The sequence below is a fragment of the Myxine glutinosa genome, chromosome 8, assembly GCF_964187855.1.
Source record: "Myxine glutinosa chromosome 8, kmMyxGlut1.1, whole genome shotgun sequence".
In the NCBI taxonomy this organism is placed as follows: Eukaryota; Metazoa; Chordata; class Myxini; order Myxiniformes; family Myxinidae; genus Myxine; species Myxine glutinosa.
The window spans coordinates 133,840,589-133,864,496 of NC_136268.1; the positions used below are offsets into that span (position 1 = coordinate 133,840,589).

At 51.0% G+C, this 23,908-nt stretch overlaps 1 protein-coding gene across 2 annotated transcripts in view; it reads right to left on the minus strand.

Annotated features, from left to right (window-relative positions):
- Window positions 1-23,908, minus strand: part of PTPRC (protein tyrosine phosphatase receptor type C) — a 162,087-nt gene that overhangs the window by 76,053 nt on the left and 62,126 nt on the right. For both annotated transcript variants that reach the window (XM_068125242.2, XM_078783738.1), the window contains one exon: window positions 2,539-2,598. In XM_068125242.2, the coding sequence (XP_067981343.2) occupies window positions 2,539-2,598 (60 nt within the window). The remainder of the gene's footprint in view (window positions 1-2,538; window positions 2,599-23,908) is intronic.

The window sequence follows — 23,908 nt, forward strand, 5'->3', positions numbered from 1 at the left end:
TAAAATGATCAGTTGCAGTAACTAAACTCTCAAAAACGCATAGGATAGTTAGTGTACAATAATCAGAATATGATAGCAACCACACATTTTAAATCAGAAAACACAATAAAATGTTAAATGGAAAAGTATAACTTTTCTTCTAATAAAAGTTGCAATTGGCATGAACGGAAAAGTGCAGAATATGGACAAATCGTATAACATGACTCATTTGCGAGTTTAAGGCAATATTCATTCTAATTAGGAAGTGCAGGAAAGTTGACAAATGCAAGAGCAGTTTTTGTCACGCAGCAGGAAATGTCTCATTCTGAGCTGTTCCACAGTTAAATAAACATCAAGACAAATACTTACATTGTATATGATAACTTTACACTTACTTAATGTTCACCACATAACATGTGTGCAATAATGTTTACACTTACTTAATGTTTCAACAAAAAAGTCGAGATGTGCAGAAATCCTGAATTTTGTAAGTTGAATGACAAGGGGATTACTACAAGAATGTGTGCATCGCAGAGCGGCTGGGAGGATTAGAGGGGTGAGAAATATGAGAAAAGGGGGCTAAATGGGATAAAGGTGTAGGAAAAAAAGAGATCCCACCAGGTACTTGCCTGTGATGTAAGAGCTAAAGGCCTTGTGCTTCAGCATCATTGTGGGAGATGCCAATAATGTTGGGAGCTTTAGATTACACATAATCAAGGAGAGAGGGGAAAGGGGAGAGAGAGAGAGCGAGAGAAGAAGAAGAAGAAGAAGAAGAAGAGGAAGAAGAAGAAGAAAAAAAAAGGAAAAAAAAGACGAAGCAGAAGAAGAAAGAGAAGAAAAGAAAGATGAGACAGATGTGATGCTGCGGTGGCAGCCAAAAGGGGAGAATGGTACTCAATTGAGCTACAAAGAAGGGCCTTGTAGCCTCTGTGCAGTTCTGGTTTATCAATGAATGACTTGGAATGGAGGATGCCCAGTCTGTGGCTAGCTTTTGAGGCCAGATTTTCGATTTGGCCAGCTCATTTAGAGGTCATGGCTGATGGTGAGACTAATACATTCAGGGGATCGAACCTCTTCCAATGAACAAGTATGGAAATAGGCAGGTGGGGTTTTTGATGATCTTTCTGGAGTGGCAGAGTGAGATCTTGAGACGAATGTTCAAATTCAAACTTGGCCTTCCAACACTAATTTTTATTACTGATCATGAATATAAACATAGCAGTAGTAGTACGAATGTATGCTAAAGTACGAGGGGCATTTCAAGGCCAGCAGTCACCTATTGCCAATAACCGGCAAATTTCCTGCTGCATAAGCCTTATTCTATCTTCCATGTAGACTTAACCTTTCAAGTTTACCTTTACCCTCCTTCAATCCTCATCACTCCACTGCTCAAATTAATTTTTCAATTAATAGATTTATCGATTTCAGTCCAGAAATCCAACCTCACCAGTCATATCCATTTTTCAGCGCAATCTTTTCTACATTATGTAACCGACTTCCCGACCACAATGTATTTACACTGTTCAATTAATGCTTCAAAAGTCACTTTTTATGGTTTGGGATTTTCAGGCAAAGACATATTCATCATTCCAAGTGTTTTTCCCCATCCTTAATTACTCTGTTGGAATGAACATCACTGGTGATGTCATTGCAGCTGATTGTGATTCATGCCATCAAGAACATATAAACGTTGTAAAGTAGAAAGCATAGACATTTAGTAAGTTAATACACGTTTCACCCAGCTTACTTACAATCTACTGGGATTCAATATTTGTGATAATTTAGAAAACCGTTATTCATTCAAATCACATGAGAATCTCTCGAATACCTCACCTGTGAGCAATATACCAACACTCTGCACTGTCATTAATTTTCATAATTATTCACGAAATGAATGGCAAAATCATGCAAACATCAAATGTCATTAAAACCAACTAGCAACGGTACCCGCCCAATGGGCGGGGCTTCAATTTGGAGGCCCAAATGAAAGGGAAAAATATCAGAAATTGAAGGCTTTTTTATTTTAAACGATTCATATAAACATCCGTTGAATCATATCACACGCAAATCATCAAAATCTAAACAGTACATGGCGCACATTTTGAAAAAAGATTGAATTCTGCAAAACGGAAGCGGCCGCTACACGTCTTTCTCAGTCGCACGTTTATGTGTGAAGAGTGCGCGCCAAATCTGTAACACGGAAGTGGCCGCTACACCTGTTTCTCAGTCGCTTTGCACATGCTGCTGTGTTACTTCGGAGCCGCACGTTTATATAGGAAGAGTTCGTCAGGAGTCGATCTACTCTCTCCTCATATGTAGAATTTCAACAAAAGCCAAATCACTGTTCATATCGGTAAATATTATTCCATTGTGTTTGGAAAAACTGCAAAATTGGAAAACTTGGATAAATTGAAAAAACAATATAGCCTATTTTACTCCAGGGGGTCCGAGGATTACCCACCCAAAATATTGTTGCGATCGGTTCAGCCGTTTTTGCGGTACCTTCGAACGGACAGACAGACGGATGGACATTTGGTGAATAATAGTAAGATGGCGTACCTGAAGTTGTTGGAGGAGAAGCATCTTTTGTTGTTTTTACTTCTGTCACTTGTGAAGAAACTGCAAGGAAGACAAGAGTTAGAGGAAACGGATAAGCCTTGCTAGTTATAATCATATTTCCATTTTAATTTGCCTGAGAGACAAATGAGGTAAAAACATATACTATGTTTAAAGATGTTAATATTACAAACTGAAAATATTGTTGCGGAAATGAGGATTGTATGTTTTTTTTTTGTGTGCTTTATTATTATTATTGTCTATTCTGGCCCCTCCTGCCGCCAGAGTTGTGTAAAGGTAAAAAGGGCGTCCCGGTAGTTAATTCCATGAAACACCACATTGAAGGACATGATAAAACCCTTGTTCAGTAGCTTATATCTTATTATGTGTTTTAGAGTAAGGCCTTGTCTTCCATTAGAATGACACTCCATTGCACCAGGTGAAAGAGATAGATTCCCTTCATTCCCATTCCAAAAAACCTCCATTTCCCCCTTTCGTCATTGCCAAGCCTCGATTGCCAATTACGTCCCCTCCAATTGCCGCCATTGACCACGAGGCAGGGTTGGGGAAGAAAGGCGGGTCCCCACCTCGTCAGAGAGGGGAGGAGTGAGTCAGCCCCACTCAACCAACCACGAACAAGGGGTTGGACTTGGAGAGGGTGTGGAAAGGAACAGCAAGGAGGTTCGCGAAGGTTGAGGGGCGGGGCCTATATAACCCGCCGCGGGACGTTCCCGAGAGAGACATGAGATGGGCTGAGAAAGGAGAGGAGCTTTTACAAGAGATGAGCTGAGATCTGAGATGAGCTATGACAAGAGCTGAGTTGTGAGGTCCAAAAGCAGAGGTCATCCAGGGAAGCGCAAAAGCCTGCTATTCGTCACCTTGCTCGCCAGCGGCAGCGTCTACAGCAGCAGCAGCAGCAGCGTCCCCAGCAGCCATAACGCTCGCCAGCCATTTGGGGCCTGGACGGCGGTTTGGCGCAGGGCCACGGAGGAACGGCGGCTGCTCAACGCGCCGATTCGTGCTGCCGAACCAATTGGACTTTCCTCTCCTTCCAGCCAATTCCTATCATCATTCCCCGTGTGAGTCGTCTTTGTTTGTTCTGTCCTGGGTAGGTAACTAAGTCTGTATAAGCAAGTAATTTCCACTGTGTTACCTGTTTTTTTCATGTCCGCTGGAAATACCCGTGACTGCTCTTTTTGCTTATGTGTGTGTAAATAATAATAAACCCCGTTACTCTTCTGTACGTCTTCTTCTTCTTCCTCTTTGCATTCGTCGTCTTAGTCTTTTCCATATTGAGTAGCTGTGGCGCGATACGGCCAACGTCTGGGTGAATCGGGTTTAGTCGGGGAAAAACTGTTCGGCCGCGGCGCCTCCGCTCGGCAAACAACATCCTTAACCGCGGACCGTAACAATATATACAGTCACGTGAAAAAGTAAGTACATCCCTTGTAAAGTTTTGACTTTTTCAACATATTTCAACATACAGCTATTTGATCTTCATTTCAACAATATTGATAGACAAAGGTGATATAATACAACAAATATCATGAAACATTTACATTTTGTAGTCCATTTACATTTACATTACAGTTACATTTACATTTTGTAGGGTTAACAAGGAGAGATGCAGAAAATAGGGCAAAATGGAGAAGATTGTCATGGGGACCGCAAGGCTAACCCCCGCTCTAGCAGGGAACATGGCCTTAAAATGCATGTTGTTGTGTTGTTGTATTTACATTTTGTAGTCCATTGTTTAATTTAAATAAACATAAATGCAAATTTCGCATGTGGAAAAAGTAAGTACACCCCTACATTTATCACTACTTCAAATACGTAAAATTAGAATGAGGTGCACCAGCTCAGGTGCAAATGATTAGAACATTGCGAGAGAGGATATTGGAGGAACATGTCTTATTTAAACCTCCGACATTTAGTTTGCCCTTTTTTTTTTTTTTTTTTTTTTTTTTTTTTGTATACTGGATCGAGGCTCGTGAAAGAGCTGACATTTACTTCACAAACAAATCAACCAGACAAACAAAATATATAAAAAGAGGGAGCGGAAGACAAGAGAATGGGAAGCACACAAACACTTGAGAGCACACAACATTTGAGAGCAGGGAGATGTGTGGGAGGGAGAGGGCTCGGGGGGAGGAGGCGTGGGAAGGGGTGGGGGGGTGGGGGGTGGGAGAAGTATAAAACACAAGGACACCAAGGACTTCCAGGTCAGAAGTTAGTATTTCAAAAAGTGGAATTGGGGTGAAATTATCGGGGATAGAAAAGATCAAGGTTTTGGATGGGGGAAGATAAGAGATGGTGGTGAACAGCTGTTTTAAAGACCTGGAGGGTGGAGTGGGATTGAAGAGAGTGAGGGTGTTTGTTCCAGAGGCGGGAGAAAAGAGGAATGAAGGAGCGAAGGTGAGCAGAGAGTCTTGATTTTGGCAGTTTAACCATAAGAGGGTTGCAGGCAGATCTTGTGCGACCTGTAGGAATATTTGCGGGACAGAGCCCAGAGAGAGCTGGGGGGGCAAGGCCAGAGAGGAGTCGGTAGAAGACGGAAAGACCACCAACCTGCCTGCGGTGAGTGAGTGAAATGCCCTTGGAGTTAGCTTCATCGCGGGAGATTCCAATGATTCTGAATGCTTTGCTTTCAACAGCGTGAAGACGAGCTAGGTGTGAGGCAGGAGCACCAGCCCAGAGGGGAGAGCAGTATTCCATTGAGCTGCGGATGAAAGCCTTGTACGTGGTGAGGAGCTCAGGTGTGCCAAGGAAGGACTTCGCACGACGGAGGATGCCCAGTCGGCGACTGGCTTTGGAGGCCAGATTTGAAATGTGGTTTTCCCAGGAAAGATCATGGCAGATAGTGAGACCCAAAAGTTTGAGTGACAGAACTTCTTGGAGAGGATTATTCAGAAAGTAGATGGGAGGGTTGTCCAGTCGGTCTTTTCGGAGAGACATTGTAAGAGTGTGAGATTTGTCAGGATTGAAAGACATGTTCCACTTGTTTGCCCAGTCTGTGATTTTGTCCAGGTCTGCAGAGAGTGAGGAGGCTGCAGACTGTCGATCTGAGGGATGAAGAATGGAGCGACAGAGAGTGGAGTCATCAGCAAAGAGATAGAGAGGATTCTGTGTAGAATAGAGATGAAGTGTGTGGTGTCACCATGTCTAGATCAAAAGAGCTCTCTGAGGCCTTCAGAAAGAAGGTTATCGATGCCTACGAGTCTGGCAAGGGATTTAAAAAGATCTCCAAAAAATTTGAAATCAATCATTCAACTGTCCGGAAGATCATCTACAAGTGGAGAAGATTCCAAACAATTGCCAACTTGTTCAGGCCAGGCCACCCCAGCAAGTTCAGCCCAAGAGCAGACCGCAAGATGCTGAAAGAAGTCTCTCAGAACCCCAGAATGTCATCACGGGACCTACAGGTGGCTCTTGCCACTGTTGATGTCAAAGTGCACGAGTCTACCATGAGAAAGAGGCTGCACAAATTTGATCTACATGGGAGGTGTGCCAGGAGGAAACCTTTGCTGTCCAGAAAGAACATCAGGGCAAGACTAAAGTTTGCCAATGAACACCAAGGCAAAGTCCCACACTTCTGGAACAATGTGCTCTGGACAGATGAGTCAAATGCAGAGCTATTTGGCCACAGTACCAGAAGACATGTTTGGCGAAAACCAAAGGCAGTATTTGACCAAAAGAACCTGATACCAACTGTAAAGCATGGTGGTGGAAATATTATGGTTTGGGGACAGCTTTGCTGCATCAGGGCCTGGGCAGCTCACCATCATAGAATCCACTATGAATTATTCATTGTACCAGAGGGTGCTTGAGGATAATGTGAGGCCATCTGTCGAAAAGTTGAACCTCAACCGAAGGTGGACCTTGCAACATGACCTGAAATATACCTGTAAATCCACCAAGGAATGGCTGACAATAAAGAAATGGAAGGTTCTGGAATGGCCAAGTCAAAGCCCGGATCTAAATCGCATCGAGATGTTGTGGGGGGGTTTGAAGCAAGCTGTGCATGCAAGAAACCCCTCAAACATCACACAGCTGAAAGAATTCTGCATTGAGGAGTGGGAAAAAATTTCTCCCAGTCGATGTCAGAGACTGGTAGACAGTTATAACAAACGCCTACTTGAGATTGTTTCCGCCAAAGGGGGCAATACCACTTTTTAGAGCCAAGGGTGTACTTACTTTTTCCACATGCGAAATTTGCTTTTATGTTTATTTGAATTATACAATGGACGACAAAATGTAAATGTTTCATGGTATTTGCAATATGATATTGTGGCGGACACAAAAGCCCACTGGCGTGGTGACATCATTCCACGCACCAAGTGGGCGGTGGCCACGCACCAGGGGTAGGCGTGGCCTCATGATATACACCGGGCGCCCAGCCCGGAACAGTACAGTGTTACAGTGCAGTCTTACAATAAAGACGTTTATATGTTACCGCTTGTCCGCTTCCTCCTTGCTCACAAGCAGCGCGCGTAACGCCGCGCTTTACTGGTGACCCTCGACGTTGGATCTGCCGTAGCGATCCTTCCGAACACGACGCCATGGCAATGGCGATTAAACTTCCCGAATTTTGGGAGGCCCAGGCCGAGGTCTGGTTCGTTCAAGCCGAAGCCCAGTTTCAGCTTCGGCGCCTCACCAACGACGACCTGCGCTACTGCCATGTCGTCGCCTCCCTCGGGCCCGGCACGGCCGCTCGAGTTGTGTCCGTCCTTCGCCACCCACCGGACGGCCACAAGTACGAGACACTCAAGCGGCTACTCCTAGCCACGTTCGGCCTCATGGATGACGCACGTGCCGACCGCCTCCTGGATCTCCCCGAGCTCGGTGAGACGCGCCCGTCGGTCCGAATGGACCATATGCTGTCCCTGTTGGGCGACGAGGCCCCCGGTTCGCTATTCCGGGCGCTTTTCCGTCGCCAACTTCCAGCGCAGGTTCGCCTCGCGTTGGCCGGGACCGGGCTAACGGAACCCCGAGCATTGGCGGCCAAGGCGGACAAGTACTTCGCCGCTTCGGACACGCGGGCGAGCGTTGGCGTGGCCGTCACGGCCTTCGACGCTGATGTTCCACAGCATCATCTTCTACAGCACGCTGATGTTCCACAGCATCATCTTCTACAGCACGCTGATGTTCCACAGCATCATCTTCTACAGCACGCTGATGTTCCACAGCATCATCTTCTACAGCACGCTGTGGTTCAGCAGCATGCTGATACGCATCTCGTGAACGCCGCCACGCCCCGCCCACCGCCGCGGCGAAAACCGCCACCGCGGGGAAACCCGTCGACTCCACCGGCCTGGCGGAGCCAGCCGCGCTCCTCCAGCTCCACCACCTGGTGCCGGTTCCACACCAAGTTCGGCCACGAAGCTCGGCGGTGTCATCCGCCGTGCTCCTTCAACGGGTCGGGAAATGCCCGGGCCGGCGCTCAATTGTGGCGATGAGCGCTGGCCGTTCGAGCAGCCTGCTGTTCATAACGGACACCTTCTCCGGGCGCCGTTACCTGTGCGACACGGGAGCACAGGTGAGTGTCATTCCCGCCGGCACGTCAGACAAGCACGCCGCGGGTGGGGGCCCCGCGCTGCTTGCCGCGAACGGGATGCCCATCCGTACGTATGGAAAACGCTGCCTCTCTCTGCGGTTTGGAGGGCAGGTTTTCCGATGGACGTTCGTCACCGCCGACGTGCCCATGGCACTGCTTGGCGCGGACTTCCTGTGCGCTAATGGGCTCCTGGTCGACGTCAAGCGCAGACGGCTTGTCCAGGCCGAGACGTTCAGCTCGCTCGCATGTGCGTTGCCCAGCTCAACGAGCGGCTTGCCAAGCGGCTTGCCGAACGATTCGGTTCCGGCCACGTTGGTCTGTACGCTTCCGGCAGCGGACGCATTCACCCGCCTCCTCGCCGGCTTCCCGGCCCTCACGCGGCCCACCTTCTCGGCGGGGGCCGTCAAGCACGGGGTGGCCCATCACATCCCCACCGTCGGGCCACCGGTCTACGCCCGGGCACGCCGCCTCGAGCCGACGAAGCTGGCGGTGGCAAAAGCGGAGTTCGCTACCCTGGAGCGACTCGGCATCGTTCGGCGCTCAGAGAGCGCTTGGGCGTCGCCGCTGCACATCGTGCCGAAGCCCGGCGGGGGATGGCGACCGTGTGGGGACTATCGCCGTCTCAATGACGCCACGACTCCCGACCGCTACCCCGTCCCCCACATTCAGGACTTTTCCGCCCGTTTGGCGGGCAGGTCCTTCTTCTCGAAGGTGGACCTCATACGCGGCTACCATCAGGTCCCCGTCAGGCCGGAGGACGTCCCGAAGACGGCGGTCATCACGCCATTCGGACTCTTCGAGTTCCTGCGCATGCCCTTCGGTCTGAAGAATGCGGCTCAGGCGTTCCAGCGACTGATGGACAGCGTCCTGCGCGACTTGGATTTTGTCTACGTCTACCTGGACGATATCCTCGTCGCCAGCGCGTCCCGCAAAGAGCACCTACGCCACCTCCGCACGCTCTTCGAACGCCTGGGCCAGCATGGCCTGATTGTGAACCCCGCAAAGTGCCGGTTCGGCGCCGCCACAATCGATTTTCTGGGGCACCGTGTCACCAGGCACGGCGCCGTCCCCCTGCCGGCCAAGGTGGAGGCGGTGAAGGGGTTTCCGCGCCCCCGCACGATCAGAGGGCTGCAGGAGTTCCTGGGCATGGTGAACTTTTACCATCGGTTCCTGCCCCGTATCGCCCAGCTCCTGCGCCCCCTGCACGAAGCTCTCCGAGGTAAGCCGGGCAAAGGCGACGTTACCTGGACCGACCAGATGGACACGGCGTTCACGGGCGCGAAGCTCGCCTTGGCTAACGCCACCATGCTCGCGCACCCGGCGCCCGATGCACCGATCGCCCTCACCACCGATGCCTCGGACTACGCGGTGGGCGCGGTGCACGAGCAATGGGTGCGTGGAGCTTGGCAACCGCTGGCGTTCTTTAGCCGGCAGCTTCGCCCGCCCGAACGCCGTTACAGTACCTTCGACCGCGAGTTGCTCGGACTTCACTTGGCGGTCAGGCACTTCCGCCATCTGCTCGAGGGCCGGGCGTTCACTGCCTTCGTCGACCACAAGCCGCTGATCTTCGCGATGGGCAAGGTCACCGAGCCGTGGTCGGCCCGGCAGCAGCGTCACCTCTCGGCCGTGTCCGAGTACACGACGGACATCCAGCACGTCGCGGGGAAGGACAACCCGGTGGCGGATTGCCTTTCCCGGGCCGTCGCCCACGCAGTCCACCTCGGCATCGACTATGCCCGGATGGCAGCGGACCAGGCCGCTGACCCCGACGTCCAGGCCTTGCGGACCGCCGTCACGGGCCTCCGCGTCACCAAGGTGCCGTTCGACGGCGCGGGGGCGGCCCTCTTGTGCGACGTCTCCCTCGGGCGTCCTCGCCCCATTGTGCCCGCGGGCTGGCAGCGCCAGGTGTTTGACGCCATCCACGGCCTGTCCCACCCGGGCGCGAGGGCCTCCCAAAGGCTGATCGAAGGCCGTCCGCGGCTGGGCCAGGACGTGCCTCGCGTGCCAGCGCGCCAAGGTGCACCGGCACACCCAGGCACCGTTGGCCCCGTTCACGGTGCCGGAACGCCGGTTTGACCACGTCCACGTGGACCTGGTGGGACCTCTGCCCCCCTCGCGGGGTTTCACCTACGTCCTCACCATGGTGGACCGCACCACCCGGTGGCCGGAGGCCGTGCCCTTGGCGTCGACAACAGCGGCCGATGTCGCGCAGGCTTTCATCGCCACCTGGGTCGCCCGGTTCGGCGCCCCCTCAGACATCTCATCCGACCGCGGCCCCCAGTTCACCTCGGAGCTCTGGGGGGCGGTTGCGCAGGGGCTCGGGGTCCGGCTGCACCGAACCACGGCCTACCACCCCCAGGCTAACGGCCTGTGTGAGCGATTTCACCGCTCATTGAAGGCCGCGCTCCGGGCCACCCTCCGCGATGGCGGCTGGGTCGACAGGCTCCCCTGGGTCCTGCTGGGCCTCCGGACGGCGCCCAAGGAGGACCTGCGCGCATCCGCGGCGGAGTTGGTCTTCGGGCAACCGCTGCGGGTGCCGGGCGAGTTCCTCCCCGACTCCACGGCACCATGGTCCGCGGCACAGCAGCGCTCCGCTCTGCAAGAGACCGCCCAGAGGTTCGCCCCGGTGCCAACGGCATGCCACGGGCACCCACCGACGCACGTCGCCCCGGAGCTTCGCACGGCGGAGTACGTCTTCGTCCGCCACGATGCCCATCGGACACCACTGCGGCCCCCGTACGACGGGCCTTTCCGCGTGCTGGAGACCGGGGCGAAGCACTTCACCCTGGACATCGGCGGTACTCCTGACCGCGTTTCGGTAGACCGCCTCAAGCCGGCCCACCTCGATGTGGACCATCCACCGCCAGTGGCCCGACCCCCACGTCGGGGCCGCCCTCCTGCGGGCGGACCCCCGGCACCGCCCAGCCCCGCCGCCACGGCGCCCCCCGGTCCTGCACCCATCCCAGGGGCAGCCAGGGGCATCCCACCTGGTATCCCTGCACCCCGGACGCCGCCGATCGCCAGGGGGCGCTTCGGCCGGGTCATTCGTCTGCCCCGCAAACTGGCCCTCCAGGTGCGCGGGAATTCTGGGGGGGCGCGTGTGGCGGACACAAAAGCCCACTGGCGTGGTGACATCATTCCACGCACCAAGTGGGTGGTGGCCACGCACCAGGGGTAGGCGTGGCCTCATGATATACACCGGGCGCCCAGCCCGGAACAGTACAGTGTTACAGTGCAGTCTTACAATAAAGCCGTTTATATGTTACCGCTTGTCCGCTTCCTCCTTGCTCACAAGCAGCGCGCGTAACGCCGCGCTTTAATATCACCTTTATCTATCAATATTGTTGAAATGAAGATCAAATAGCTGTATGTTGAAATGTGTTGAAAAAGTCAAAACTTTACATGTGGTGTACTTACTTTTTCACGTGACTGTACGTATATACTGTGGGACCCCCGTTCCTGGAGAAAACACACACACACACACACACACACACACACACACACACACACACACACACACACACACACACACACACACACACACACACACACACACACACACACACGGTTTTGATAACCCTCCACTGTGTAAATATTTGTAATAATCCCTTATAAATAATCCCCTGTAAATATTCCCATTTTTCTAATGTTAAAGATCGCACCCATAGTTAGTCCACGAGCAACACGTAGGTCACCTTAGGAACTCTGTAGTTATTTCTTTAATCTATGTTTCAGGTAAGGCTGTGTTCCCAATAGTTTGAATCTGCGTTGCATTAGATAAATAAGAGTAGGTCCCGTTCCATTGCGCCTCCACCCTCCAAATTCCACCTCGTTGGGAAGAATCCATCCCGCGCCCCATTTGACAACTCGCAGTTTGTTATGCTACGCTTGGGATGCTCGCAGTTTGGGATGCTCGCAGTTTGTTACGCTTTGGCTGCTAGCAGCGTTTGCTGCTCTTGGGTTGCTGGTTTGCTGGAACTAGCCCAGCCACGAGATAAGGCCCCAAAAGGGGGTGGAGCGGCAGCGAGGCTGAGATCGGATCGGCAGCAGGGGGACGGTAAGGGCCACCAGCCAATCAGGGCTGAGGCGACATCGCCTGACAGGGTGTGGCTAGAGGTTCCAGAGGGTTCGCTGAGCGTGGCAATAAAACCCTTTGCGCAAGGCAACCAAAGGAGTGAGGAGGAAAGACGTGCTGTGAAAGGTTGAGAGAAGAAGTGAGGAGGAAAGACGTGCTGTGAAAGGTTGAGAGAGGAGTGAGGAGGAAGGACGCGCTGTGACAAGTTGAGAGAGAGAGAGAGGATCAGGTGCGAAGATTACGCACGCAGCATCCCAGTCCCCCGCTATATGAGTATATCTAAAAGGTCCGCTCGTGCGTCAACGCCACGCGATGCTGCCGGCCGTTCTTTGCCGCGGTACGAGTCAACACCCGGAGCCGGACTCGAGTGAACCTGGAGCCGGACCTCGATGCCTGTGCCATCTGCCCGGACCTTCCTGCCCCTGCCATCTGCCGGGACCTTCCTGCCCCTGCCATCTGCCCGGACATTCTTGCCCCTGCCATCTGCCTGGACCTTCTCCTCCTTCCTGCTATTCCCCTTTCGTGTGTTTGTATTGTCCTGGGCGTGTTAATTAAGACTTAAGGATTGCCCTGTGTATCTGCTTCTTCCTCTTCTTGTATATGCCCTTCTTTCATTTCCTCTTCGGGTTTCGTGTACATAATTAATAAATATCTGTTCTTCCTTTACTTTGGTTTCTTCTCATCCGATCGCTTTCGTGTTTTCTCCATTGGGTACCTGTGGCACGATTTGGCCAATCACTCTGAATCGGGTTAGTGTTATTGCTAACGGCTCGAACCTCGGATTGCTAAACCGCTCGGCAATTTCCATCTTGTCCGTGGTTCGAGCGGGACTTATCTCCCTGCTCTGCGGAGGGATTGGCAAAGGTATTTGGGACTTCCATTGACCAATCACCCTGGCCAATCTCGACCGCGGAGGAGCGTGATAGTTCCAGGGTCGGAGACGGCCTGCTTAACAAGACAAGGGGATTAACCCCCCCCCTGGTAACGGGAGTGCCGTACTCCGAATCCGCAATAATTGGTAGTCAGGAGTTGGGATTTAGAACCTGGGACTAAATTTAGTCGACCAAATTTTGGACACCAATTGTGCTATTGGTCGCAGCAATTGGTGTCCGGGAGTGGGATTTGAGGCCCGAACCAAATTTTTTATATAATCTGAAAATTTGGTCAAAATTACGAGCGGCCAAAATCTAGTATTAACATCCAAATTGAGTCGTGCCATGGATACTCAAGGCGGTCGGGATGCCGGTGGGGGAGATAGAAGAGGGGTTAGAGGCAACCCAGGACCCCAGGGAAGAGGTGGGAGTAATGGAAGAGGAGGTCGAAGAGGATGTGGTAGAGGGGGTTGCAGGCGCACAAAATGGTGGCGCCTCGCACGTGGCGGCGAGAGCCGAGCCTGCAGCACCAATAGATATGAACCTCTTTATGATTCAACTTGCGGCAATCCTGGAGAAGCTAAATGATAAGATGGATACTCAGGGAGAGCGATGGGGCAATCAAATTGGGGGCCTAGAGGTCAAATTGGGAGAATTGGAGGGCAAATTAGGGGGCCAATTGGAGGACGTGGGTAACCAAGCCCAAGAAGTAAATGAGGGACTGGCGAGGAACAAGGCCAGGTATGAGGTAAAACAGGTGGAGCGGGAGGTTAACCGCAGGTTGAGCGAGGAGGTCGCAGGGGTACGCGACGAGGTAGCGCAGCTCGAGGAGCGCGGGAAAAGCGAGTTGGAGCAAGGCATGGTCACATGGACGGGTATAGAGATCGCGACCCGGGGTATGGGGAAGCCGGCGACCGCCGAGGTAGAAGAGAAAATTTTATTCGAGCCAGCGGTCGTCGAGGAAAAAGGAGCAATAGTGGACATTGGGTTAGAAGAATCGACCGAACCAACAGTGGAAATTGGGTTTGGAAAGACGGCAGAGGTAGAGCAGGAATTGGAGGAAGGAATGGAAGGCATGCAAAGTCTGAATTCACATCCTGATACCGTACTTGCTAATCCTTATAAAGATTTGCAGGTGCGTGTGGAAAGGAGGATCCCAAAGGTGAGTAGGGTAGTATATGGTGCAAAAAGATTTTGCCGGAGAGTGTTTGGCGCGAAAAGAATTTTCGCGGGCTTGGGATCCCAGCGTAACCCGGGCGGTTGTGGAAGGTCCGTGGTGCGTTGTGAGAGTGGAAATGGCGCGCGTGTGCAAATGGCGCCGGAGCGAGAGTGTGATACCGAGTGCGAGAGCGAACGCACGTCGGAGGGTATGTGTGATGAATGCGACACAGCGAGTGAGAGCGATGCAGTGTGGAAGTAGGAGCGAGTGTGACCAGGAGTGTGAGTCGGATGAGGAGCGTGTGCGAGGAAGCACACCTGGGTTGGTTGTGAAGCGCGTGATTGGGTGTGCGACGAGGGATTGCACACCCATGGGTAGGTGTGCGCTGATTGGGTGTGCAAAAGAGTGCACACCCGTGGTGGTTACGGGGTACGCAACGGAGGAGAGGTGTGTAATGGAGGTATGCGTGAAGATGGAGTGTGCGAGCAGTGAGTGGTGTGCGCGAGAGTGTGGATCGACAGAGTATGCACGAGCGAGTGCGGTGGTGGAATTGACGGAGTATATGGGATGTATTAGTGTCAAAAGGAACGCATGGTGTGAGCATGCAAATGGAGCATCGACGTTCACCGGGACAGCGTTTAGGCCGACGTATAGCCGACGTGAGCTCTCGGGGCACGGTGCGCTTTGTGTGCTGCAAGAGCCGGCCGGGATCGTGGCCGCGTCGCTCCTGCCCGGAGCGTCGTGCACGATTCTGGCCGGGTCCCGCCCTGTATGGTCGGTGCCGCGTTTTGTTAGGCAAAGCGATTGGCCCGGTTTGAGGGGAAGGAGAGGGGGTCGGAGCAGCGCCCCCTTGTGGTGGTGGCGGTCCGGCCGGGCCACCGCGCATGGGAGCGAAAGGCCCTGCGTAGGGATGGTGCTTGGAGCCTTGGCCCAAGTATGCCTCCTCCCCAGAATCGATGCCGGACGGACCCAACCTACAGGCGACTGACCATCCGCACGGACAGCCGGCTTTTCGAAGTCGAGCTGTCAAACGGCATTACCGCACCCGAGAGGCTCAGAGAAGTGGACTAATAGTGATAGTAATGGTGATAGTGATGGCGAATGGTAGATTTACCATTCACCTCACGTGCCCGGGCAGAGGAGCAATAGTTTATGGGGTTACGGCGGTGAAAACCAAGCCAGGGAGGGTTTGGATAATGTTAGGGATTTAGAAATGACTTTAGAAGACATGAGATTTAAGTAGTGACATGGTACAGGTAGAGGGGCCGTAGTGTAGGGTAGTTTGGATGATAACGACGAGGGATGTGCTCAGTGTAAAGGGAAGACGGGGAGCACTCGGTTAGAGGGAAAAGTAGTTAGATTAGATGATGCAGTGTGTTTGTCGTGAGAGTGCTGAAATGAGGAATTGGTATGGAAGTTCTTTGTGGTGAGGGTGATGAAGTGAGGCAATGCTCGGGAATGATGTGTGTGTGTGAAAGTGAATGAGCAGAGCATTGTGGACGTGTGTGTAATTGTGATTGTGCATTGTATTGAGTGAATGGTCCTGGAGGAAAGGAGGGTGCAGGTGGCACCAGGTGAGAAAGCACAAGAGTATGCATGTGCAAGTGAGATACAGGTGAGAATGGGTGTCTGGAATAAATGGTCTGGAGTGAATGGAGTATGGAATGGATGGTGTGGAGTGAGAGTGTGGAATATGTGGAGTGGAGTGTATGGTGCGAAGGAGTGGATGGGGGAAAGATGGACCCCCTTCACGAGTACCCGGGTCGGGTAGCTTAAGAGTAGGTAGAGGGAGTAGGTAAATTGTGGTTGGATATTGACATCTGTGGTGCGTGTTGTAGAATGGAGGCTTGGATGGGTGCATTAGTGAGATGAAATGGCTGGGCGTGTGGCCTGTTAGAGGTGTGGTTGGTTGAGCACTCCGCCACTGTTAGTCTGTCGGCCAGGTGAGGCCGCAGGTAGGCTCTGGGAGCCAGTAGCTTTCAATGGGGCCCGAGGATCCAGGGACGGACCCGGATAGCCTGATGCCAGAGGGGGCATAGATGGGGAGAGAGCCAGAGGGCCTTCCCCAGGTAGGTAGGTTAGGGTGAGGAGCTAGGCAAGCTCGGGTGGCAACGTGCAGTGGCGGAGGTGCACAGGTAAGTAGACCTGTTAGGGGAGCCACAGGACCCAGCCCTGAAATTGTGCGAGGGCACAGGGTGCAGAATCGGGGGAGTGAGACCCCAAATTGGTGAGCGCCACAGATGGTCAATGGGAATTGGTTTTTAGAACCACATAGTTTAATGATGGCCAATGGTTTTGCAGGGAAAAGACCCCAGGTAGTTTAAAGTGTGTTAACGTCATTTAGAAAGTAGTTAGGATTGAAAGTCTCTTCGTACCATCTGCATCCATTCACCAAGGTGATATGACTCCACACCATGTATTTTTTTTGAGCAAATGTTTGGTTGGTATTTTTTGCGTTTTTGCGTCACAAGCGTTTTTGTGACGCATCATGACGTGGGGGTGACATTGTTTATATTCCATCTCTTCCTCCTTAGGAGGGATTGATGAGGAATTGGGATTGGTGGCAAATTTGGGCTTGGAGGGATTGATAACCAATTTGGATTAGGGGAGACATGGGGAAGACAGGACGTAGCGACGGATTTGTAAATGTGTAGATTTTGTAAATACGGGGTAGGGGCAAGGGTAGGTTAGGCGACAGGGGGGGAACGTACACTTGGGACGAGCTTTCTCCGCTCGCTCTCCAGCGCCCTTCCTGTCTGCATTACCTTGTAGGAAGTGTACCCTTGCGATCTTGCCCCGCTGCTTTGCTTGTCCTCCTTCCCCCACTCACGATTTGTTCATTTTGGGCCCGGGGGGAGTGCGCAGGTAGTCGCAGTTGTGTGCCAGCACCTCCGCTGCCTGCTTGCCTAGACCGGTACACAAACTTATGGACCACACGTTTTTGTGGCCGAGCACCACCATATGGACCACAGGGTTGTGGCTGAGCACCAAATTTATGGACCCCACCTTTTGGGGCCTCGCACCTCTGCTGGGGACCGGCCATTGTGGCCAGCGAAACCTTGCTTGCGGATCACGGTACAGGTGGCCCCTATGCCATACAGGTGGACCACCCTTAGTTGGCCCCTGTTGGCCATAATTAAAAAAGTGAACGTGGTTTTGTGCCCTTTTTATTACCAAATAGGCAGCAAGCAAGGAAGAACATCAAGGAACATCGGCCCAGCAGCCAAGAACATCGGCCCAGCTGAGAAGTCATCGTCATTAATAATAACAAATGTGATGACTGTGCACTGGATGGTGCTTACTGTGGTGCTTTTGGTGCTTTTTGGTTATTGGTGCCTATGGTGTATCGGTGCAGTGCAGTGCATGATCTTCCTCTTTCCAAAACATATTTTCTTTTGTTTCCCAAAATGACAGGTCCTAGGTTCGCGTGTAAATACCAAATAGTGTTCTTGTAAATAATGCTCCCCACCGTCAATGTTTAGCTTGAAAATTAATTCCGTAATTCGGTTATTCTGTGGGCGTGAATCTGTTAGATAGAATGCAACGTAGCAGGCGGGACATACTTAACTGTTTAAAATTGTCACACTCAGGGTGAAGTTAATAGTAGAGGGTTACCACACCTAAGTGTCACACTAAAGTAAAGTTTTGTCGGGCCGGGATGGCCCTGGAGGAAATGAGGGTGCTGTGTTGTGGTTTTGAGAACCCTCCACTTTGTAAATATTTGTAATAATCCCTTATAAATAATCCCCTGTAAATATTCCCACTTTTCTAATGTGAAAGATCGCACCCATAGTTAGTCCACGAGCAACACGTAGGTCACCTTAGGAACTCTGTAGTTATTTCTTTAATCTATGTTTCAGGTAAGGCTGTGTTCCCAATAGTTTGAATCTGCGTTGCATTAAATAAATAAGAGTAGGTCCCGTTCCATTGTGCCTCCACCCTCCAAATTCCACCTCGTTGGGCAGAATCCATCCCGCGCCCCATTTGACATCTCGCAGTTTGTTACGCTACGCTTGGGATGCTTGCAGTTTGGGATGCTCACAGTTTGTTACGCTTTGGCTGCCAGCAGCGTTTGCTGCTCTAGGGTTGCTGGTTTGCTGGAACTAGCCCAGCCACGAGGTAAGGCCCAAAAAGGGGGTGGAGCGGCAGCGAGGCTGAGATCGGATCGGCAGCAGGGGGACGGTAAGGGCCACCAGCCAATCAGGGCTGAGGCGACATCGCCTGACAGGGTGTGGCTAGAGGTTCCAGAGGGTTCGCTGGGCGTGGCAATAAAACCCTTTGCGCAAGGCATCCAAAGGAGTGAGGAGGAAAGACGCGCTATGAAAGGTTGAGAGAAGAAGTGAGGAGGAAAGACGCGCTGTGAAAGGTTGAGAGAGGAGTGAGGAGGAAGGACGCGCTGTGACAAGTTGAGAGAGAGAGAGAGAGAGAGAGAGAGAGAGAGAGAGAGAGAGAGGATCAGGCACGAAGATTACGCACGCAGCATCCCAGTCCCCCGCTATATGAGTATATCTAAAAGGTCTGGGCGCGCGCCAATGCCACGCGAAGCTGCCAGCCGTTCTTTGCCGCGGTACGAGTCAACACCCGGAGCTGGACCTCGATGCCTGTGCCATCTGCCCAGACCTTCCTGCCCCTGCCATCTGCCCGGACCTTCCTGCCCCTGCCATCTGCCTGGACCTTCCTGCCCCTGCCCTCTGCCTGGACCTTCTCCTCCTTCCTGCTATTCCCCTTTCGTGTAAGTGTGTTTGTATTGTCCTGGGCATGTTAATTAAGACTGTGTAAGGATTGCCCTGTGTATCTGCTTCTTCCTCTTCTTGTATATGCCCTTCTTTCATTTCTCCTCTTCGGGTTTCGTGTACAAAATTAATAAATATCTGTTCTTCCTTTACTTTGGTTTCTTCTCATCCGATCGCTTTCGTGTTTTCTCCATTGGGTACCTGTGGCACGATTTGGCCAATCGCTCTGAATCGGGTTAGTCTTATTGCTAACGGCTCGAACCTCGGATTGCTAAATCGCTCGGCAATTTCCATCTTGTCCGTGGTTCGAGCGGGACTTATCTCCCTGCTCTGCAGAGGGATTGGCAAAGGTATTTGGGACTTCCATTGACCAATCACCCTGGCCAATCTCGACCGCGGAGGAACGTGATAGTTCCAGGGTCGGAGACGGCCTGATTAACAAAACAAGGGGATTAACCCCCCCCCCCCCCTCGGTAACTAACGGGAGTGCCGTACTCCGAATCCGCAACAATATATATATATATATATATATATATATATATATATATATATATATATATATATATATATATATATATATTGTAACGGTTTTGAGAAGTGTAACGAATCTGAGAAGTGTAACGGTTTTTGGGAAGTGTAACAATTTTGGAGGAAGTGTAACGAATGTGAAAAGTATGGTTTTGTGGTGTGTAACACCCTCGTAAAGTAAATAATGGTCGCAGCCGTCCTCCTAGTTAATTCCATGAAACTTACACACAGGCCACGATATATCTTTTTAAATAGTGTATTTCCTTATTCCATGTAGGCTAAATATGTGTTTCCCACTAGATTGACTCTGCATTGTATCAAACGAAATAAGCGTAGGCCCTTTCAATTTCCCCAATCATCTCCGCTCTCCAAAGTTCCTTTCAAAAGCGGTGCGAGTGGTGTTCAATCCCGCAAGCCGCCATTGCCCATATGCTCATCTCGGAGAAGAGGGGGGGGGGGGGGGTAGGAGCCGCCAACTCACAGGCGTGACACGTCGTCATGATCGAAGGAGGAATCGGACAGCCCTAACAGCCAACCAGCACCGCGGTTAGCGACCCGGTAGGCGTGCCCTCGCAGCCGGCGGCTTGATTCCACCCCGAGTGATAAAAGCGACTGGGAGGGACTGCTTCAGGAGATGAGCGAAGAGGTGACATACGAGAGGAGCTGTGAGCTGAGCTGTGAGCGGTGAGATGCGAGACGCTCCAAGCCAAAGAGGAGAGGTACTCGGAGAGGAAACCAGCTTTGGAGAGACGCGCTGAGAGGAGGGAGACGGCTCCACCAGAAGGAGAGGAGCAGGTGTGACCGAGCCAGCGCGTGACGTCTACAGCATCGGCAGCGGATACGCGACGGAGGGTTTTCCCGCCAAAAACGCGAGGAATTGAGAGCTGCTGCCTCCGACCCTGCCTCCCTCTCCAGCAATCCACCTCAAGCCATACCTGCCTGCAATATCCCCCGTGTAAGTGTGAACGTCGTCTGTCCTAATCGTTGTCCTGGGGTTAAGTAAATTGAATAGTTTAAGCTAACGATGCACTGTGTGACTGCTTCTTCCATCCATTGCTGTAAATAATTTTGGTCGCTCTTTCTTTTTGGTTGTGTGTGTATAAAAAATCTGTTCTTCCTCCGTACTCTGTCTTCTTCTCTTTTCCTTCTCTTTCGGTCGCTTTAGAGGTTTCCCGATTGAATATCTGTGGTGCGATCTGGTCGACGTTGGGGGAGTCGGGCCATTTGGGGATCCTGTTAGGTCGCGGTTGGACCATCCGCTCGGCCCATCGTAACATCTAAACCGCGATCTGTAACAATATATATATATATATCTATATATCTATATATATATATATATATATATCTATATATCTATATATATATATATATATATATATACATATATATATATATATATATATATATATATATATATATATATATATATATATATATATATATATATATATATATATCTATCTATCTATCTATATATCTATATATATCTATATATATATATATAACTATATATATATATATATATATATATATATATATATATATAATTATATATACTAGGGCATGCCCGTACTATATATATATCTAAAATTATATCCCCCCCCTCTATTTACATGAAATGGTTTGGTCCATTCGCAAAGCCAAAGCGAACGGCTTGCGAGTACGGTGACAATCCCCCCCCTCTATTTACATGAAATGGTTTGGTCCATTCGCAAAGCCAAAGCGAACGGCTTGCGAGTACGGTGACAATCCCCCCCCCCCTCTATTTACATGAAATGGTTTGGTCCAAAGCGAACGGCTTGCGGAGTTTGGTAAATAAATCGCCATAGCTCGGTAACTACTTGTCCGATTAATATGAAACCTTGAAAAGGCACATCCTCAGGTCCCCAGCAATATACCTGGCAAGTTTCAAGTATATCGGACCCGTGGTTGTCGAGAAACAGCGGTCACAGACAAACACACAGACATACACACACACATACACACAGAGATTACTGGAATTATAGATATATATATATATATATATATATTATAATAATAATAATGCATTTATTTTATATAGCGCTTTTCAGGAAGCCCAAAGACGCTTTGACAGAGTGCAAAACATAATGCATAGCAAAACATAAAACCAATTGCAAAAAAAGAAGAATCAATAGTGAAATATTCAAAGCACAAAGGAGGGAGAAGGAGAGGAGATAGTCAGGGGTTAGATGCTGTGGGTTAAATGTTGAATGCAGTGTTGAACAGGTGGGTCTTGAGTGATGTTTTGAATGTGGTGAGTGAGGAGGAGTCTCTGATGGTGTGAGGTAGCGAGTTCCAGAGGGTGGGAGCAGCGATGGAGAAGGCCCTGTCCCCCCAGGATCTAAATTTGATCCGGATGGGGGGGGGGGGGGGGGTCAGGAGGTTGGTACCAGCAGAGCGGAGGTTGCGGGTGGGAGTGTGTCTGGAGAGGAGGTCAGCCAGGTAGGATGGGGCCAGGTTATGGAGGGCTTTGTAGGTCAAGAGGAGGGTTTTGTACTGGATTCTCTGGGAGATGGGGAGCCAGTGAAGCTTGTAAAGGACGGGGGTGATGTGGTCACGGGTCCGGGAATGGGTGAGTAGACGGGCAGCGGAGTTCTGAATGTATTGGAGTTGTATGTACTGGAATGTATTGGAGTTGGAATGTATTGGTGTATTGGAGTGAATGTATATATATGAGTGGACTCTGGACTACTACACACTTAACCTCACCACACCCAATAGATATTCCTACGTCAATAAACCACGCTCGGAGGGCCGAGGTGGTGGAATTGCCGTTATCCACCGTCAAGATATCAAGACCAACCTCATCTCCATCTCATCTGCTCCATCATTTGAACACCTGACTTTAAAACTCTCTGGTCGCACGCAGTCAGTCATGGCTGTCGTCTACCGCCCTCCCAAACCACACCCATCATTCCTGTCTGACCTCTCCTACTTTCTGACCCAGCTATGTTCCCTCTCCCCCTCAATCCTCCTCCTTGGTGATTTCAATATCCACATGGACTCCACTGACTCCACAATAACCACTGACTTCACTGATTTACTCACCTGCTTTAACCTCACTCAACATGTCGACTTTCCTACCCATATCCGTGGTCACATTTTGGACCTTGTCTGCTCCACTGGATTAAATTTGCACCATCTCTATGGCTCCGACCTCACCCTCTCTGACCACTTAGCTTAGCCATCACTCTGACCATCAACATCCCCGCCCCAACACCAAGGCATTATCGCACAATCAACTTCCGTAAGCTAAACGCTCTTTCACCTACCTCATTCTCATCCACCCTCTCTGAAAAAATGTCCACTTCTCCCTTCATTGACCTCCACACCCCTTCCGACCTCACTGACTACTACAACCACACTCTCTCCTCCTGCCTTGACCAGCTTGCGCCTGTAAAAACCAAAACAGTTTCTTTCACCCATTCTGCTCCCTGGTTTACCCCTGAACTCCACCTGATGAAAACTCGTGCTCGCCAACTTGAAAGACTCCGCAATAAAACGGGTCTCACAGTTCACTCCCAAGCCTACAAGGACCACCTACAACACTACAAAGATGCCCTCTCCCGCGCCAGCTCTGCCTACTACTCTCAAATTATCCACTCTGGCTCCGGAAACCCAAAAGCACTCTTCTCGACAATAAACAAACTCCTCCGCCCCCTGAACACCACCACCCAGTCATTCACAGTAGACAACTGCATCTCCTTCCTCTCTTTCTTCCAACGCAAAATTGACAACATCTACAACAGCTTGACCACCGCCGCACCCGCTCCCCCTCCAACCACCTGCCCCCCCTTGTCCTGCCATCCCCTGTCTCGGTTCTCCCCAATCTCCCCTACTGACCTCTCTGAACTCCTCATAGGAATGAAAACTGCCACCTGCACTCTTGACCCCATCCCCTCCAGCTTTGTCAAGGCCTCCCTCCCTGCTCTCTCTCCACTTATCATTGCAACAATAAACTCCTCCCTGTCTACAGGCATCGTCCCACCTTCCCTCAAAATTGCTGCTGTTACCCCCATTCTAAAAAAACCTGGTCTAAACCCTGACACCCTAAACAACTTCAGACCCATCTCCAACCTACCCTTTCTGTCAAAAGTTTTGGAACGCGCTGTAGCCACTCAACTCAAACATCATCTCTCTGCCAATAACCTGTATGAAACATTCCAATCCGGATTCCGCTCCAACCACAGTACTGAAACTGCTCTCCTCAAAATCACCAACGACCTTCTCCTCTCCTCTGACGCTGGCAACCTCAACATTCTCGTCCTCCTCGACCTCAGCGCTGCCTTTGACACCATCGATCACACTATCCTCCTCACCCGACTTGAATCCACCTTTAACGTTACCGGCACTGCCCTCTCTTGGATTAAATCATACCTCTCTGACAGATGCCAGTTCATCTCCATCAATAACTGCAAATCCCCCACTGCT